This window comes from Alexandromys fortis, unplaced genomic scaffold, assembly GCF_014885135.2.
Source record: "Alexandromys fortis isolate MF-2015 unplaced genomic scaffold, M_Fortis_MF-2015_v1.1 scaffold_408, whole genome shotgun sequence".
Taxonomy (NCBI): domain Eukaryota; kingdom Metazoa; phylum Chordata; class Mammalia; order Rodentia; family Cricetidae; genus Alexandromys; species Alexandromys fortis.
Genome location: NW_026068283.1, coordinates 406,649 through 425,898, shown reverse-complemented (window position 1 = coordinate 425,898; position 19,250 = coordinate 406,649). Strand labels below are relative to the sequence as shown.

Sequence of the window (19,250 nt, the reverse complement as noted above, 5' to 3'; positions counted from 1 at the left end):
TCCCCTGGAACTGGAGGTTCTTAGGGTTTTGAAACCACTATGTGAGTGCTGGGAAACTAATTTAGGTCATTGTAAGAGCAATAAGTGCTTCCAACCACTGAACCATCTCTCCAGCCCACACTCTAAATTTTTTTTAAATATTTATTTATTTATTATGTATACAATATTCTGTCTGCGTGTATGCCTGAAGGCCAGAAGAGGGCGCCAGACCTCATTACAGATGGTTGTGAGCCACCATGTGGTTGCTGGGAATTGAACTCGGGACCTTTGGAAGAGCAGGCAATGCTCTTAACCACTGAGCCATCTCTCCAGCCCCCCACCGTGCTAGTTTTATCTAGTATTGGGGGTACTGTATATGGAACCCAGGGCTTCCTCATGCTCGGCCAGCATGCGACCAACTGAGCTACAGCCCTGCTCCTGCTTGGTTTTGTTTTGTTTTGAGACAGGATCTCATGTAACACAGACTGGATTCAGACTCACTATGTAGCTGAGGCTGGTCTTGAACTTCTGATCCCACTGTTTTTAACTCCTAAGTGCTGAGATTATAGGATGTCACCACCATAACTAACAGCTTAAAAAAAAGAAAAGAAAAAGAGGGTCTTACTGTGTAGCTTAGCCTGGCCTTGAATTTACAGTCATTCTCCTGCTTCAGCCTCTAGAGTCCTGGGATTACAATTCTGAACCACACCTGACCTTGGTGTACCTGTCCCAATGCAGACCCATATCAGGGGACACAGATGAGTCCCCACCTCCACTCCCAGTCCTGCAGAATGAGCAGACGCAGCCTCTGGAGGTGAGCAGTGTAGGAGCAGAAGAGTCGAGGTTGCTAAGCGGCCTGTGAGTTCTCTGCCTCCCCAGTACCGGGATCCAAGTGTGCCGCACCAGTCCCATGATTTTTCATTTGGGCACTGGGGCTAGAACTCAGGTCCTCCTGGAAGCACACAGCACACATTTTACCCACTGAGCCCTCTTTCCAATCTTACCATTTCATTTCCCATAGGTCTTTGGGACCCAAGGCAGCAGCCTAGTCCGAAACAATAGCCTCTTTATTTATTTACGTTCCTTGTTAGTTGTTTATTTAGCTGGTTCTGAAAATGATATGCGCAGGGCCTTGTGCATGTTAAGTGTCCATCCTGTCACTGAGCTGTGTTTCTGAATCCTATTTATTGAGCGATTGAAACAGAGGCTCATCGTGTAGCTCAGATTAGACGGTGTTAGTCCTCCTATCTCGGCCTCCCAAGTGCTTGGTTATGCCTAGTTTGTAATGTTTAATAGAATGAAAATACATGTGTATAGATTAGTGTCAAGGGACAAGATGAAACACTGTAGTACCAGCTTGGGGCACACAGTTGTTAATGACAGCTCACACACATCCACAGCTTAACCTTAGAACTGTGTTGCAAACTAGACCTGGTCGTACACATCTGTAATCTTAGCAAACAGGAGGCAGAAGCAGTAGGATTCAAGTTCAAAGCCAGCCTACACATTGAGTTCCAGGACAGGGATATATAGAAAGACTCTGGCTTTGTTGTTGTTTTGTTTTTGAGACAGGGTTTCTCTGTGTAGCCCCAACTGTCCTGGAACTCACTCTGTAGACCAGGTTGGCCTCAAACTCACAGGGATCTGCCTGCCTCTGCCTCCCAAGTGCTGGGATTAAAGGCATGGACCACTGCCCAGCTTCTTGTTTTTTGTTTTTGTTTTGTTTGGTTTTATTTTTAAAGAGAGTGAGAAAGAAAGGGGGGGTAACAAGATGATTCCATGGACAAAGGCACTTGTTGCCAAGCCTGTATTCAATCCCTAGGACTCACAAGAGGATAGAAATAGCTCCTTAAAGTTGTCTTTTGGCCTCTATACATGGTGAATACATGTACACACACACACATAAATTAATCTAAAGAGAATGTCCTCATAAAAATTTAAAGTAAATTTATTCTTCCTCCCTCATCAGCCTGTTTCAGTGGGGATAGGTTAGGCTGCACAGCAATCACAAACAGTCCTGACTGCCCGCTGGAATGGCAAAGAATTGGAAGCTGGAGAGACGGTTTCAGGTCCCAACACCACATGGCACCTCACAACCGTCTGTGCCTACAATTCCAGGGCATCTGACGCTCTCCTCTGGCCTCTAAGGATGCCAGCCATGCATGTGGCACAGAGACACACAGGCTGGTGAAACACCCATCCACATAAAATAATACATTAAATAAAATACTCACTGATGTTACCTGTCCAGATTCTAATAGATTTGTCCTGCCTCTCCCTCCCTGGCTTCTTTCTTTCCTTCCTTCTTTCCTTCTCCTCCCTCCTTTCTTGTCTTTTTCCTTTTAGAGTATGTGCAGTTAAATTCCTAAAAAAAAATTCAATATTGGTAAAAATGGGTCCCTTTTGATTTCACATTTCAGCCTCATTTTTCAGTCCTTGGCTTCTGTCTGTTGCAGAATTCAAAAGCGTTGTCTGTACGCAAAGCATTCTACATGTTCTGCCAGAAGCCTGTGCTACAGGGGCTTCCTGTCTCCCAGCAGGGGCTATTGACCCTTCTAGTGACAGAGCAGTTTTGCGGGGCCAGCAGGAAATGGATAGTTTATGTAATTAGCTCCCAGCTCGTGTGCCTCTGGCAACTGAACGGCTATAGCCCTGGACTTGGGTTTACGCTAATGAATTAGGGGAATTGATATAAATGCGCAGCAGGACCATGTGCGGTGGCTGCTGGGAAGACAGTACAGAAACAGGGTGGCAGAGAAGGCTGTGCTGCCAAGCCTGAAGACTTGAGTGCAATCCCCAGGACCACAGGGTAGATAGAACAAGAGAAACTAATAGTACCAGTTGTCCTCTGACTCCAACACACTGACGGGCATGCACTCACACACAGTAAATAAAGATGAGACAGGGTTTCTCTGTGGCTTTGGAGCCTGTCCTGGAACTAGTTCTTGTAGACCAGGCTGTCCTCGAACTCACAGAGATCTGCCTGCCTCTGCCTCCCGAGGGCTGGGATTAAAGGCGTGTACCACCATTGTCCAGCTAAGAACTTTTTAATAATGAAAAGATGGTGTGATATTTTCATAAAATGTATACATCCTCCATATACTTTTATGCTTGAGACAGGGTATCACAGTGTGGCCCAGAATGGCCTGGCACTTACTACTAGTGTAGCCCAGGGTAACTTCTTCAGATTTGCAGCAATCCTCCTGCTTCAGCCTCCTGAGTGCTGAGATTCCAATTGGATGGCACCATCCTTCAAAAACTGATATGGACGCTTTCTCCGCCAGCAAGCCCTCCCTGCCCTGTCTGTATCTCTTAGGCTAGTCTTCCCCTCCCGCCCCTCATGCCCATCTTTACTCTTGATGTCACTGTCTGTGGCCCAGGCTGGTCATAAATTTGGAATCCTCCCATAGTTAGGATTGCAGGCCTGAACAAGAGCTGTGAATGAGGTCCTGCCCAGAAAGCTGTTAGAACAGACCCAAGCCCTAAAGTGTCAGTCCTAAGCTCCTCCTACAGGCAGACAGCAGACTTTCTAGGAGAGCCACCCTTCAGGGCATTTCCCAGGTGGTCAACAGAGCCCAGGCAGGGCTTCTTGGTTGCCTATGCCCATGGTGGTCAACAGAGCCCAGGCAGGGCTTCTTGGCTCCCCATGGCTCATCAGCCCAACCTCTCACTGCCCTTTCCACCCCTTGGGAAGCCCCAGGCTTTTCTCCCACTGATGAAATATGAAGGAATCCGGGTAGGATGTTCGGCCAAAGGGAAGAGAGCTGGCTGAAACCAGTTTGTGTGTTTCTTCTTTTACAGGGGACAGGCAGTGGGGCAGAACACTCCCAGCCAATCCTAAGCCCTACCCTTCAACCTTTCCTGGCTGAGGTTCACCCTACCAGTCCCCGAATCCCCAAGATTCTGGGTTCAGGAGGCTTCTTTACTGTCCTTCTCCAAGTCTATTGTTCTTACCCTTGGAAGGGAGACAGTGTCTAGACTAAGAATGCATTTTGGGATGAATTGGCCTGAGACCAATATTTTTTTAAAAAAATTGTTACATTTATTTGTGTGTGTGTGCATGCATACGTGTGTGTGCCTGGGTGTGTGTGTGTTGCATCTGGCACGCTCCTGTGGAGAGCACCCAATCTATGACTGTCTGAGGAAGCAGAATGCGAAAGATCGTTTCTCCTGGCTAGGGAGATGGTTTTCTACTAAAGCACCACCACCCCTTGGCCCTTCCTTCTTTCTTTCATTTGTTTTTCGAGACTGGGTTTTTCTGTGTAGCCCTTGCTGTCCTGAAACTCATTGTGTAGTCTAGGCTGGACTCAAACTCAGAGATCTGCTTGCCTCTGCCTTCTGAGTGCTGGAACTAAAGGAGTGCGCTATCACCTGGTTTATCCTCCTGAAATCCTTTGTTTTGTTTTTGTTTTTCCGAGACAGACCTGGCTATCCTGGAACTAGCTCTGTAGGCAAGGCTGACCTTGAACTCACAGAGATTGGCCTGCCTCTGGCTCCCCGATTGCTGGGATTAAAGGAGTGCAACACTCGGCCCAGCCCTAAAGTACTTTTTTAAAAAGTATTTATTTATTTACTTATTATGTACACAATATTCTGTTTGTGTGTATGCCTGCAGGCCAGAAGAGGGCACCAGACCTCATTACAGATGGTTGTGAGCCACCATGTGGTTGCTGGGAATTGAACTCAGGACCTTTAGAAGAGCAGGCAATGCTCTTAACCTCCGAGCCATCTCTCCAGCCCCCCTAAAGTACTTTTTAAATGGAGAGGAGTGTCCAGGACTGTAATCCCAGGATTTGAGAGGTTGAGGCAAGAACACTTCAAGGTCAGCCTGGGCAACGCGAAAGCTTGTCTGAAAAATAAAAACAAAACAAAAAACAGCAAAAAAGAAAACTAACCTTTCAATGTCTAGGTACCTGCCATTTCAAAGGTCCGGCTGTGGTTTATCCACTACAGTCCACAGATAAGAGTTCTTTAGCAGGAGATGCATGTGAGTGGGTGTGGGTTGGTACAAATTCCCAAAGACCCGCCCCTTCTGAACGCCTTTGCATCCTCTCTGGCCACGCCCCCTCTCCTGCCCCACCCCTTCTAGGCATTGTTATTCAGCCTTGGTTGGGTGACCAGCCCCTCTTTGATCTTGGTCCAGTCCCTCGCTCACCACCTGGCGCCGAAGGCTCCGTAACCAATCAGCGCTCGCGGACTGGCCTCCGCCTTCTCAAGCCCCGCCCTCCGTCTTTAATCCTAATCGCTTCCGTCCAGCAGCCTCAGAGCCACGCGGCGCGGCCTGGGAGGTGGTTTCTACGCTTTTTGGCGCCACTTTCCACATCCTCGGGCCGCTGCCTATTTGCATTTGAGAATTTGATTTCCTCTCCGGGACCCGTGACCCTCAGTCTACCCCTCCTAGGACTCCAGTACGTACCGCAGGGACCGAGAACCAGGCGCCCTAGCCCTGGGATCCCGGATCCCTGTCTACCGGAGTCAGACATCCGGATCTCCGCCACCTGGATTGAGTTTCTTGAAGACCTCGGCCACTTGGGCGGCCTCAAGCCTTTCCCGGAGTCGAAGATCCCCACGTCCTGGTCTTGCCTCTCCTCTCCACCAACACACCAGAAAAAAAGAAAAAAGAAAACCAACCCAGACACTCTCAGCTTCCAGTTTTCGGGGATCCGACATCACCAGGAAAAGTAAAGGGGTCTCGGCTCACAGCCCAGAGAGCTTAGAATACGCCAGCCTCCGAGAGCCTGTGGACACACAACTTCAAGGACCCCTGCAAAGTTCCAGCCTCGACTCTCCGTCCCGAAAACTTTGCACCTAGTCTCTAGGCGCGTAAGGAACCCCCAGTTGCGGCTCAGCATGGCGGTGGATCCCCCCAAGGCCGACTCCAAAGGGGTCATGGCGGTGGATTCCACCGCGAACGGTGCGGTGCTGGGCTCCAGAGAGGACCAAGGCGCGAAAGCAGGTGGTTGCTGCCGTTCCTGGGACCAGGTGCGCCGCTGCCTTCGCGCCAACCTGCTGGTGTTGCTCACGGTGGCGGCGGTGGTGGCCGGCGTGGTGATAGGGCTGGGGGTCTTGGCGGCTGGCGGTGCTGAAGCGCTGGGCCCGGCGCGCTTAACCGCCTTCGCCTTCCCGGGAGAACTGCTGCTGCGTCTGCTGAAGATGATCATCCTGCCGCTCGTGGTGTGCAGCCTGATCGGAGGTGCGGCCAGCCTGGACCCTAGCGCGCTCGGCCGTGTGGGCGCCTGGGCGCTGCTCTTTTTCCTGGTTACCACACTGCTCGCGTCTGGGCTCGGCGTGGCCTTGGCTTTGGTGCTGAAGCCGGGCGCCTCCTTTACCGCTATCAACGGCTCAGTCGGAGACACCGGTGTTCACAGTGGACCCACCAAGGAGGTGCTGGATTCCTTCTTGGATCTCGTGAGGTGTGTTCCGGCAGGGGATTGGGGTGGGAAGGGCCCGGTGCTAGTGACAACGGTGGTACGAGGGAGGAAGGACTCTTTTCTGAGTCTCTGTTGCTCGGGATGACCCTGAACTCAGGGCAGTCTTCCTGCGCTGTCCTCTCGAGTGCGAGCCACCACTAATGATGGGACTTTTAGATTCCTCCAGAGTGGGACACGCCTTCTAGGATCTAGGAAAACCCAAGGTACTGTTAACAGGACCTTGGAAGGGTGAATTTTTACGGAAGTTACCTAAATTTGGGGGCAGGTCTAGACTTGGAGGACTTTTAGAGGAAGAAAAAAGGGTAACCCTTCCTAGTTTTGTTGTTTTTGGAGACAGGTTACAAGGTCTCGCACGTCCAAGCATGGCCTTGAACTCCTAATCTTTTGCCTCCACCTCCCCAGTGACTGGGATAACAGGGCTTCATTTTGCTTACTGAAAACAAAGTCTGCTACATAGCTAGGCTGCTCGCTCTGCCAGCAGTCCTGCCTCAGCCTCCTTCCTCGCCTTGCACGGTGAGGGGTGGTGTCTAGAGAGATACAAGGTCTAAGGAACAGAGCCAGAGCCAAGCCCCCTCCTAAAGAATGAAGGTCTGCCGCTCCCCAAAAGAACAACTGTGCAGACTGTTGGGAGGGAGCTTTTGGGTGGTGAAGGGCATAGAGATGGGGCTCCTGGACAAAGATTTGGACCCAAGGTATGAGACCTTTGTACTTCTCTGTCAGGACATCCAGTGTGGTTGTGAGGGGCTTCCTGATTTCCAGATAAGTGTCCTCGCACGTCACCCAGACACAGCTTGCTCACTCTAACCCCTGGCAGCCAGCCAGCCTTCCGCTGCGGCCTTTCTGCCTTTACCATCTCGCTTCCTCCTGCACGCGCCTTCAGTTCCTCCCCACTTCGTAGGACTCTAGATTCCGGGTCCACGTGGCCTCCTCATGAGGCCCTCTTATTCAGTGTCTTTAGATTGGGGACTTCCTGGAAGGAAAAGCTGAGGGGCGGGGGAAAAAGTGAGTCAGAAAACAGAGCATCCTCTGTTTCTGGGTCAGAGTAGGGAGTAGGGGCTGAGATGGAGGACTGGGCTCTGCTTGTTCATACTTCGTGTGCCTCCTGGCTGGTGGAGATTAGTTGGTTCCTGGGCCCTGCCCTGGTGGCAAGCAGGCACACCCACCTTCAGGCTGTTTGTTATGAACGGAGCCTTTCCCTCCCTCCCAAGCTCAAAGCAGCTGGACGCTTGGCTGGCTGGCCACCCTCAGTCTTAGCCAAGAACACCTCACGACCAGCTGGCATACAGGTAAACAGGGGCACACAGAAGCACACATACAGGGGACTAGGCACTCCACATTTTTATTATTATTTTATGTGTATGAATGGCCTGCCGGCGTGTGTGCTGTGCACCACATGAGCGTGGTTACTGGATTCCCTGGGACTGTAGTTACAGGTGGTGGTGAGCTGCCACGTGCCACTTTGTTGTTTCTCTTCTGCGTGGCCCTGGCTGTCTTGGAACTCACTCTGTAGACCAGGTGGCCTCAAACTCAGAGATCTGCCTGCCTCTGTCTCTGGAGTGCTGGGATTAAAAGCTGTGCACCATCACTTACAGCCCAGTTTGGAGCCACTTTCCATGACGTCACTAGCCACGTAAAAAGGCTTTAAGCCCATGTTCTAAAGGGCAGGTCAAGCCAGACGTGGTGACCCAGGCCTCTAAGACCCAACACTGGTGAGGTGGAGGCAAGAGGACCATGAATTATAGGCCACCCTTGGCTATGATAGATTCTCTCTCACCACCCCCATCCCCATCAAAAAAAGGACAAACAAGAATCCCACCTATCACTTCCTTGGGCAAGTTTCTTGCCTCGATATTTCCCTTGTTTTTTTTTTTTTGTTTTTGTTTTTGTTTTTGGTGTGTGTGTGTGTATGGGTTTTGAGAAGGGGTCACCCTGTGTAGCCTTCTCTCAGCAGCAATCCCCAGGCCTGCACCACACACCTGCCGTCCCCTTCAGTTCAAAAGGAGTTGGTGATGTAAAACAGTAGCTGCGCCACCTGGCATATGGCAAACACCCGCCACACACAAGTGGCCATGCAAGAACAGATGCATATTCATGACCGGAACAACCATCCCTTGTCACCAGATCTTAACCTCTCACTGCCACACTCAGACCCACCAGCCTGCCCCTTAGGGATTGCCCTGTCCTCAGCCCTCCAGGAAGTAGCTGATGCAAGACTCCCGTCTGGTTAAATGATTTTAGGGGGTGGAGCTGAGGCCTGGTGTGACCCTGCCTTTGCCTGCCTCTCTCTCAAAAGCCCAGGGTTTTTTTTGTTTTTTAATTTTATTTCTAAGCCACAGTCCCTTGGTTCTGAAACACCAGCTTCCTGGGGCCAGAAGAGGCTAGTTGAGACTCCCACATCCTGGAAAGGTGTGCTGACCTGGTGGTTGGTTGGTGGTGCTGGACTCAGTTATCCCTTCAGCTGCTCTAGGCTGAACTATCACAGGTCCGAGTCAGTCTGGGCTTACACAATTTAAGGCCAGTTTGGATAACTTAGCAAGACTCTGTCTCAAAAAATAAAAAGAGGGCTGAGAATGTAGTTCAGTGGTAGGGTATTCAAAGGTCCTTGGTTTCCATCTCTATTATGGCAAAAATAAAATAAAAGGATGTGGGGACTGTGTGACTCAGGGGCTCAGGGTACTTTTGTTGCCAAGCCTGATGACCTGGGTTTGATCTCTGAGACCCACACAACAGATGGAGAAAACTGATGCCCGCGCACATAAGAGCAGTGGGGGCACACGTGCGCCTCCCCCCAGTAAATAAATGTTTATGGCCTGGCAAGGTGGCCCACACCTTTTATCCCAGTGCAATGGCAGAGGGAGGTGGATCTCTGTGAGTTCAAGGCCAGCCAGGGTTATAGGGTAAGATATTATCTAGAAAAAATTGTACACAGGGTGGGGGTGTGTGTTAGAAAGAATCTTTATTGTAATCCTAGTACTTTGGAGGTAGATACAGGAGAATCAGAAGTTTAAGGTCACCTTCAGGTGCATATTAAGTTTGAGGCCAGCCAGGGCTACATGGACACTTCCTTAAACAATCAAGACCAAGAGATTCCTGTCCCTCTCCTGCCTGCTGCCTCCCCACCCTCCCACGACAGTACCTAACAACAACGTCTATTTCTACAGGAATATTTTCCCCTCCAATCTGGTGTCTGCTGCATTCCGCTCAGTGAGTCCTCTGGGGTGTTCTAAGGGACTGGGGATGGGGGGAGAAAAGGAAAACGGGGCTTTGGGGTTGCCACGGAGACTCACCCAATGAGATGGGGGCGGTTTGCTGGCTAGACAGCAGGTAGAACAGAAAACAGACAGGAAGGGCTTGCTGTGGGCGCCTGAGAACCTGGGTTTGATTCCCGGAACACAGTTGTCCTCTGCCCTCCAAACACACTGGGTTGGGGGGCAATGGGGAACATGCACATGTTGGGTACACACACACACACACACACACACTAAATAAAATTTTAAAAAGAAAGAAGTGAGAATGTGGGAGAGGCTTGGTGGAGGCTGTAATACTAGCTCTGGGAGGCTGAGGTAAGGGAGAGGATAGAGAGTTCAGACTACACAAGGAGACAGTGTCTTAATAAATGAAACTGGGCAGGACAGCCCTTACCTATAATCCCAGTACTTGGGAAGTGGGTGGGGAGGAGTCAGGAGCTCAGGGTTATCCTTGGCTACATAGGGAGTTAGGGATCAGCCTGGGTCACAAGAGAACCTGTCTTTGAAAAGAGAAAGGGAGGGAGGAACGAGGGATGCCCGCGCCCAGTTTGTGGCTTTGTTCAGGATGGTGTGTAGCAGCTTTGGTGACAATTGACAGTGTTTTTTTTTTCCCGCCCCATCTGCAGTATGCTACCTCGTATGTAACCACCAACACATCTGCAATCCAGGTGAGCCAAAGGGTCGGGGTCCTATAGAGCCTTGCCACGGGTCCAGGGTAGCTTTTCAGTTTTGCCACCCTCCTTCCCCTCTGTCTTGTGAATCTGCATTCCTTGAGACTGGGGTGTGGTTCCGTCGGTAGAGTGCCTATCTGGTATGTGTGAGCGAAGCCCGGTTTCATTTGCCAGCCCTGCATAAGCCATGGTGGCACACACCTGAGTCATCCTTGGCTGCATAGGGAGTTCTTGGCCAGCATGGGCTACAAGAGACTCTCTCAAAAGAAGGGCTGGTGGAGCAGCTATTGGGCATTGCTGTCCCCAGTATGGTACCTGGGAGCCATACTGACACTTGACCTGGCACTAATTCTTCCAACTTTGTCTACAGCAAGATGCCCCCTGTATACAAAGCAAGATCTACGAAGCCATGGTCCAGGTGAGCAGGGAGAGGCATTGCTGTCCCCAGCATGGGACCGGGGAGCCATGCTGACCGTTGACATGGCACTAATCTCTCCATCCCTGTCTACAGCAAGCCGTGCCCTGTACAAAAAGAGAGATCAATGCAACCATGGTCCAGGTAAGCGGGGCAGGGGCCGAGGAGGCCACACCACAGGCCCATTGTATTGTGGCTTTCCATTCTGCCTCCCACACTTTGCTGCTTTGAGGTCCCCCCTCCCCCCTAAAAAAAGCATAGTGTGAAATTTGATTTAAAGTCTGCTTTCCTTGGAGCTGGGGATATAGCTCAGTGGGTGGAGCGTTTGTTTAGTGTGAATGTTACCAGTCCCGGGTTTGGTCCCTAGCGCCATGTAAACCAGGAGTGGTGGTGCCGACCTGTGATTCCACATTAGGGATGTGGGGGCAGGAGGGTCAAAAGTTCAGGGTCATCTCTATACATATGGAATTCAGAGGCCAGCTTGGATTATAAGAGACCCTATGAAATTCCATTGTCCTATATCTACTGAGGTTTGTTCCCCAATTGCTAGGCAGTCCCCCAGCAGAGCCCCACCCCCAGCTCTCCCATCCCCCCTTCCACCTGTCCACAGTGCCAATCTTACCCTCTCCATCGCCCAGAATCCCCGGTGCTCATGTCCCCCTTCCCTCTAGAACGTTGACTTTCTCTGCCTCCTCGGCTTCATCTTGAAACTTCGTCTGCCTAGTTCATTTCCTGTTGGCCAGAGCGGGTAGATTTCTTCTTGTTCTCCGAGTGCTCGATTTACACTCATTTCTAGGTCCTTTCCAGAACCTTTTATTGTTTTTAAAAATTGTGCGTGTGTGTATGTGTGAGGGGGCACGTGCCAGGGTGCTCATGTGGAGGTCAGAGGACATCTTGTGGGCGTTGGTTCTTCCACCATGTAGCTTCTTCCTGGAGTCAGGCCTGGGGCACTGAGCTATAGCGATATCCCCACTTTATTTTAAAGACTGATTGGTGTGTGTTTTCAAGCACAGAGGTTCACAGAAGGAGTTGATCCCTTGGGGCTGGAGTTAGGGGTGTTTGCAGGACATCCGCCTTATGATCTGGATACCGGGATCTAAATTCCATCCCAGCCCCATCTACTCCCGGCTGGCACCTCCTCTCAGTTCCAGTCTTGCTAGAGTACCCTTTTAATTTGCTTTCTATTGTCAGAAACATTGTGACCAAAAGCAACGTGGGAAGGAAAGGGTTTGTTTTCCCTTAGCTCTATACAGTTCATCATGAGGAGACTCAGGGTAGGAACCTGGAGGCGGGACCGGAAACAGGGACCGAGGAGTAATGCTGCTTACTGACTTGCTCCCCATGGCTTGCTCAGCCTACTTTCTTCTGGAATCCAGAATCACATGCCCAGGGGTGGCAGCACCTACCATTGAGCTGGTCCTTCCCACATCAATTATTAATCAAGAAAATGCTGTACAGATTGGCCTACAGGCCAGTCTGATAGAGGCTTTCTCTCAACTGGGGTTCCCAGATGAGTCCAGCTTGTGTAAAACTGATAAAAAATAACTAGGGCTGGTTATTTCCAGCCCCACCCCCTCTGGGTGACCCCGATCGAGTTTCCTGGGCCTTGGCAGGGCCTAGTACAAGTGGCTGTGTAGATTGTTAATGCCCTCTGTTCCTTTCCCACAGCTGGGATGTGAGGTAGAGAGCATGAACATCTTGGGCCTGGTGGTGTTCGCTATCATCTTTGGTGTGGCCCTGAGGAAGCTGGGGCCTGATGGTGAACTGCTCATTCGTGTCTTCAACTCCTTCAATGATGCCACCATGGTCCTGGTCTCCTGGATTATGTGGTAGGTGTTGGGCACAGGGGTGGGCATGTCTGTTGTATGATATGGGGGAGCCTCCCAATGTGCCTCAGTTTCTCCATCTATAAAATGGTGACCATCCTGTATTTCATGACTGCTAGGATTGATACATTTGCCTTCTTGATCTTACTAAAAGGTGATAGAAGACAGCCAAACTCATATACCACAGCCTCCCATATAATAACATGGCTCCTTTTGAATTAAGTCTCTGAAAGAGTGCCTGCCTTACCCTGTTGCCATAGAGTGTAGGTGAATCATAGAAACACAGGAAAAGAGGTTGATTGGGGGCCATGTTCTCGCTCATCTTGTCTACAGCTGCCAAGAGCACCTGCATCCCATCCCCTGTGCCGGGCTCCTAACTAGTGAGCACCCACTGATGGGAGGGCTGCACTTTGGTTTTCGTTAAATGACTTCAGGAAATGAAAGCAAAAACCACACGCGGATGTCTCTGGTTTCCCGCCTTGTCCATCTGGTCTCACATTGGCTCTGCCCACTTGGCCTGGATCAAGGCTGGAGAGACAGCTCTTCCAAAGGTCCTGAGTTCAATTCCCAGCAACCACATGGTGGCTCACAACCATCTGTCTGGTGCCCTCTCTGACCTGCAGGCATACACACAGACAGAATATTGTATACATAACAAATAAATAAATATTTAAAAATTAAAAAATAAACAAAAACGAACAGAAAAACTACCTAGACATACTCTGGAGGCAGAGACAGGTTGATCTCTGAGTCTGAGGCTAGCCTGGTATACAAAGCAAGTTCCAGGACAGCCAGGACTGTTAGACAGAGAAACTGTCTCCAAAAACTAAAACAAAACTAAAGCCATATAACAGACATGCTCGGTGGTGAAGGGCTGGCAGAAGATGGGGTTCGGGCACCCAGAATCCACAGGGTGGCTTGTGAACATCTCTGACTCTAATTCCAGGGGATCCTTTGTCCCCCTCTGGCCTGCATGGGCACTATACCCATGTGGTGCTCAGACATACATACAAGCGATCAGACCCCCTCTAACGGCATTTTAGGGTACCAGGTATGTGCATGATGAATGGAATACCTACCTTCAGGTAAAACACTCATACACATAAAATAAAAAAAGAAAAATTTTAGCCAGGCATGGTGGTACATGCCTTTAATCTCAGTACTCAGAAGGCAGAGGCAAGCAGATGGATCTTTGTGGGTTCAAGGCTAGCCTGTTCTACATAGCCAGTACCAGAGCAGACAAGCAAACCAGTGAGACAATATCTTAACAAACAAAACAATCTGGGCAGAAGTGGTGCACACTTTTAATTCCAGCACTTGACTGAGCTACACCTCCAGCCCTTCGCTGGGGAGGGGGTTCTGGGCTCTACTGCTGAGTCAAGTCCACACTCCTAGTATGTATTGATCAGTAAGATCGCTGCGCTGGAGTAGCGAAGAGATGATGTGGGTGAGGACAGCTTCTAAGATAGCTTGGTTTCCTGCGCTGCTGCTGCACATTCCCAGCTGTGTGCTCTATCTTGTTAGAACTTCCCTGTGCCTCGGTTTTTTTCTCTGTAGACAGTGGGGCCTGTGACAGCTGCTTCAGAGGTCACCAAAGAGTCAATATGTGTACTGTTCTTAGGACAGTGGCTGGTCTGTCCCGTGCTCAGAGTAAACAATGGCAAATATTTATTTAAGCATTTGCGCTTATAAAATTTCTGGGCAAGTCTGAGTGGCTAGGACTTGGCCAACTGGCCCTCCATAGTTGCACAGGTGACTGGGGACTGGTGTCTTTCTTTGTGTAATGGAAAAAGGACTGAGAAGACAGTCAGCCTTGGCAGCTAGGCAGGAGGGTATTGGGAAGCCTAGCCAGCAGCAGGTGTACCTTGGGGTCTTTGCTGTAGGAGACGGGGATGGTTGTTGAACCAGAAGTAGGACTGTGTACAAATACCTTCCAGCAAGTGTCTCACTTCATCCTGTAGCAATTCTGTAAGTTAGTATTACCTTGTCTGCTTGGTGTTTGTTTTATTTTGTGGTGAAGACTAAAAACAGGACTTTGAGCTATCACTGAGCCACACTCTCAGCCCCTCACTAGGGATTCTGGGCAGGGGCTTTACCACTGAGCCACACCTGTCAGCCCCTCTTTAATTTTTGAGATAGGGTTTTGTGTACTTGAACTTTTTTTTTTTTTTTAAAGAATTTTATGTGTGTGTGTTTGTTTGGCCTGCATATATATCTGTGCACCATGTGAATTTGGATCCTGTGGAAGTCAGAAGAGAACACCAGATCCCTTGTAACTGGAATTCTAGACCGTTATGAGCCACCATGTGGGTTCTGGAAACCGAACCTGAATCCTGTGGAAAAGCAGCCAGTGTTCTTAACTGCTGAGCCATCTTCTCCAACCCCTGGCCTTGTTGTTTTGATTCTTATAACTTAATTAATACCTAAGTGGGATGACAGCTTTGTAGTCCGTTTTATACGCATGTTCAGTGTTAGCTCTACTAGCTGTGACTGACATGCTTGTAATAGGAACTCCCTAGTGGGCTGTCAGTCAGCCAGGATCAAAAGCTCAGCACATGTGGCAAATGACACAGACCTGGTAGTTAGCGTCACCCAGTCAGGCCCTTTTCTTTTCTGTTCTTTGAATGTGTTTCTGGCAGCAGCTGCTTTAACAAGCAAACCCAGAAAGAAAATGACTCAGAGTGCTGAGTACTTCATTCGTTGTCAAGTCCGCGTCCAAGGTTGCTGTTCTGGCAGGTGTGGGAGCACACCCTGGCTTTTATCTCACAGTCCTGCTACCTTCACAGGGAAAAGGCACGTCTATAGGTAGCTGGGTCTCCCCAGGCCAGTCTTGGGCGACTCCAGACTTCAGCTAAAGTGCCGAGCACAGGACTTGGCTGTGAGTCCTGTGATCGGCAGCCGTAACCTGTCTCTGTGATGATCAGGTACGCCCCTGTGGGCATCTTGTTCCTGGTGGCCAGCAAGATTGTGGAGATGAAAGACGTCCGCCAACTCTTCATCCGCCTCGGCAAATACATCCTGTGCTGCCTCCTGGGCCATGCCATCCACGGGCTCCTGGTTCTGCCCCTCATCTACTTCATCTTCACCCGCAAGAACCCCTATCGGTTCCTGTGGGGCATCATGACTCCTTTGGCCACAGCTTTTGGGACCTCTTCTAGGTGAGGCCTGTTACCAGTTGTAACCAAGGGACCTGGGATTGGGTATCAGTGTTTGACCTGTGAAGTACTGTGATTGGGGTCATTTGATGTGTTTTATGTGTATCAGCATTTTACCTGCATGTATGTCTGCAGAGGGTATGGTGCCTGCAGAAGCAACAAGAGAGTGTTTGATTCCCCTGGGACTGTAGTTACAGCCCTAAGCTGCCTTGTGGATGTTGACAAATGAAGCCCGGTCTTCTAGAAGAGCAGCCAATGTTCTTAACTGCCGTACTACCTCTCCAGACCCCTTCATCAGCTATTTGGGGTCCTGGATTCCACTGCCCTTGAAAGAAATGAGAGACTTTTTTCTTCTCGTTTTTTCTTCTGTCTCGTGTGCCATATATGTGTGGGTGTGTGTAATCATAGAACATCCGCTTTGATTTTCCTCTGTGTGCTCAGGCTAGCTGGCCTTCAAGTTGCTGAGATCCCTACCTCCCTAGGGGTGCTACACAGACATTTGTACTGTGTGATTTGTTGTTGTTGTTTTACATGGAAATGGGGAATTGAACTCTGATCTTTATGTCTGTACAACTATAGCCATTTCCTTAGCAGCCCCCCCCTTTTTTGAAACAACCAAAACAACAAAGACATTTATTCTCATGTGTATTTGTACATCTGTGGGGATCTGAGGACAACTTGAAGGAATGGGTCCTTTTTCCTACACTAGGTGTTGAACTCAGGAGTGTCGTGCTTAGCATCAAACACCTTTACCCTATTCAGCACCCCTTTCTCTTTTTGTGGTGCTTTGAATTGAAACCATGACCTTGAGCATGCCAGGGATAAGCCTTCCACAGAGAGCCACACCCGTGACCCCTAACTGGAGGGATCTAGCCACGTGCTTAACCACTGACCTACATTCCAGCCCTCTTCATTTTTATGAGACAAGGTCTCGCTATGTTAGCCCAGGCTGCTTTCGAATCCGTGCTGGGTGTGACGGTGCTTTAATCCCACCACCTGGGAGTCAGTGGCAGGCCCATCTCTATTTGAAGCCAGCCTGGCTAGTCTACAAAGCAAGTTCCAGGCCAGCTGCAGCTGCACAGTGAGAGACCCTGTCTCAGAGAGAGGGAAAGAAAAAAAAAAACCCACAGACACACAAAGAAACTTGGTCCTCAGCCTCCCAGGTGCTGAGGTTACAAACCTGTGTCACTACATGCAGCTTCTTGTGGGTGAAAGACAAGCCAGGTCTAGAGGGTGCATGCGAGACCTTAGTCCTCCCATGCATAGCATGCTATACTCCAAGTACTGTTCAGGATCCCTCTGTTTCGTAGGACCCTGGGTGCCAGCTTTAGGAAGAGAAGGGCATTGGAGAGCTAGGAAATCCTTCGGATGGTGGAGGAAAGGGAGTTTGGGCAGGTGGTCAGGGTCTTCCGATGATGTGGGTGGGGCTGAATTGTAGTGACAGCCTCAGCTTGGGAGTGGGCCTAGCCCTTGTGGTCCGGCAGTGCTCCTCCAGGCTCACCCTGATACCCCCCATCAGCTCTGCCACATTGCCTCTGATGATGAAGTGTGTAGAAGAGAAGAACGGCGTGGCCAAACACATCAGCCGGTTCATCCTGCCCATCGGCGCCACTGTCAACATGGACGGGGCGGCGCTGTTCCAGTGTGTGGCTGCGGTGTTCATTGCTCAGCTGAATGGTGTGTCCCTTGACTTCGTGAAGATCATCACCATCTTGTGAGTGCAGCAGAGCTGTGGCAGGAGCCCCGCCCCCTCCTTCCCAACCCATATGCAGCTCTCTCACTTCTCTTCCCTCCCCAGGGTCACAGCTACAGCATCCAGTGTGGGGGCGGCAGGCATCCCTGCAGGGGGTGTCCTCACACTTGCCATCATCTTAGAAGCTGTCAGTCTCCCTGTGAAGGACATCTCCTTGATCTTGGCTGTGGACTGGCTAGTGTGAGTGGGGCCTTGAGAGTTTGGGGGGCGGGGCTGGGGAGTATCCTGGGAAAGAGGATAAGGACTTCTGAGCACAGGAAGAAAGACATGAGGCAGGTCTAGAGGGAGCATGTGGGGGCCCTAATCCTTATGTTCTTGTGGTGGTGCACACCTTTAATCCCAGTACTCGGGAGGCAAAGGCAGGTGGATCTCTGAGTTCAAGTCCAGCCTGTTCTAAAGAGAGTTTCAGGATGGCCAAGGCTGCAAAGCGAAACCTTGTCTCAAAAAAAAAAAAAGATAATAATTTATGTATTATTGTGTGTACATGATAGGGGATGAGGTATGTTTCATGATATGGCTGGTTTTGCTCCGTTCACTTTTTTTTTTTTTTTTTTCCGTTCACTTTTTGTGTGGATTCTGGAGCTCAGTCTCCAGCTTCCAGTCTTACAACAAGCACTTTTACCTGCTGAACCATCTTGCATCATCCTTCTGCTTCAGACTTCAGGGTATTAGAAATACATGTGTGAGCCACTATGCTTAGCCAACCTTTGAGGTTTCATAAATAACCCCAGAAAAGCCATGAGCCATCGTACTTTGCAATCGTGACTCCTAGGACAGGCGGACATGCAGCTTAAGCTCAGTCTGTCATAACCTTGTGATCTTAATCCTTGTGTGTCTCAATTTCCCCATTTGTACAATGGGAAGAGAGTGAGGTATGCGCTGCACAAGTCTGAGGCCCTGAATTTGCATCCCTAACACCCATGTACACCCTGGGCCTGACAGACAGCTAGCTCATTGGCCAGCTAATCTGCCCGAATGATCGTGTTCAAAAAATAAGGATGTCAGGTGTGGTGGTGCCTGCCTTTAAATTCCAGCACTCAGGAGGCAGAGGGAGGGAGGGAGAAGTTCTGCATTTGAAGCCAGCCTGGTCTACATAGTGAGTTACGGGACAGCTATGTAGAGAGACCCTGTTTCACAGAACAGCTTTCCTAGTGGAAGAAGACAGGCCGCCTGGGCCCTGGCTTCTTGCCTCCTCCCTTCCCTCTCACTTTGTCTCTGCTTGCGCCCTTTAGGGACAGGTCCTGTACCATCCTCAATGTGGAAGGTGACGCGTTTGGGGCAGGACTGCTTCAAAGTTATGTGGATTGTACCAAGACGCCGAGCTCTGAGCCTGAATTGATCCAGGTGAAGAATGAAATGCCTCTGAATCCACTGCCCCTCACCACAGAGGAGGGGAACCCCCTTCTCAAACAGTACCGGGGACCCGCCGGGGACGCCGCCTCCTGTGAAAAGGAGTCTGTCATGTGAATTTCAGGACTTCATATGCTTTGGTGGCATCGCATTGGAAGTGGGGATCATGAGGGCTGGAGAAACAGGCTGGTGTGGACTCGGATGGACTGTTTACACAGTCCGTGAGCTCTAGGGGTCCCTCCTCCTTCCTGCAGTGGGTATTGGGAGCCTCCTTGCTGGGGTGTATGTGCTTTATATGAACGTGTCCACAGATCTGCCCCCCATGTCACCCATCCGGCCTCCCTGTCTACCGCATAGAGTTCTCGGTCCTTTGAAGACAAATGCATTGTGATGTAGTGGCCGTAGGTGTGTGCGTGTGTGTG

At 50.2% G+C, this 19,250-nt stretch overlaps 1 protein-coding gene across 1 annotated transcript; it reads left to right on the top strand.

Annotated features, from left to right (window-relative positions):
- Window positions 1-5,227: 5,227 nt before the first annotated feature.
- On the top strand, window positions 5,228-19,244 carry Slc1a5 (solute carrier family 1 member 5). The gene is made up of 10 exons (XM_050132210.1): window positions 5,228-6,392; window positions 9,572-9,614; window positions 10,285-10,326; window positions 10,700-10,747; window positions 10,841-10,888; window positions 12,413-12,573; window positions 15,495-15,728; window positions 17,245-17,439; window positions 17,524-17,658; window positions 18,711-19,244. The coding sequence occupies exons 1-10, from the start codon at window positions 5,830-5,832 to the stop codon at window positions 18,943-18,945; spliced, it is 1,704 nt and encodes a 567-aa protein (XP_049988167.1). The 5' UTR covers window positions 5,228-5,829; the 3' UTR covers window positions 18,946-19,244.
- The last annotated feature ends 6 nt before the right edge of the window (window positions 19,245-19,250 follow it).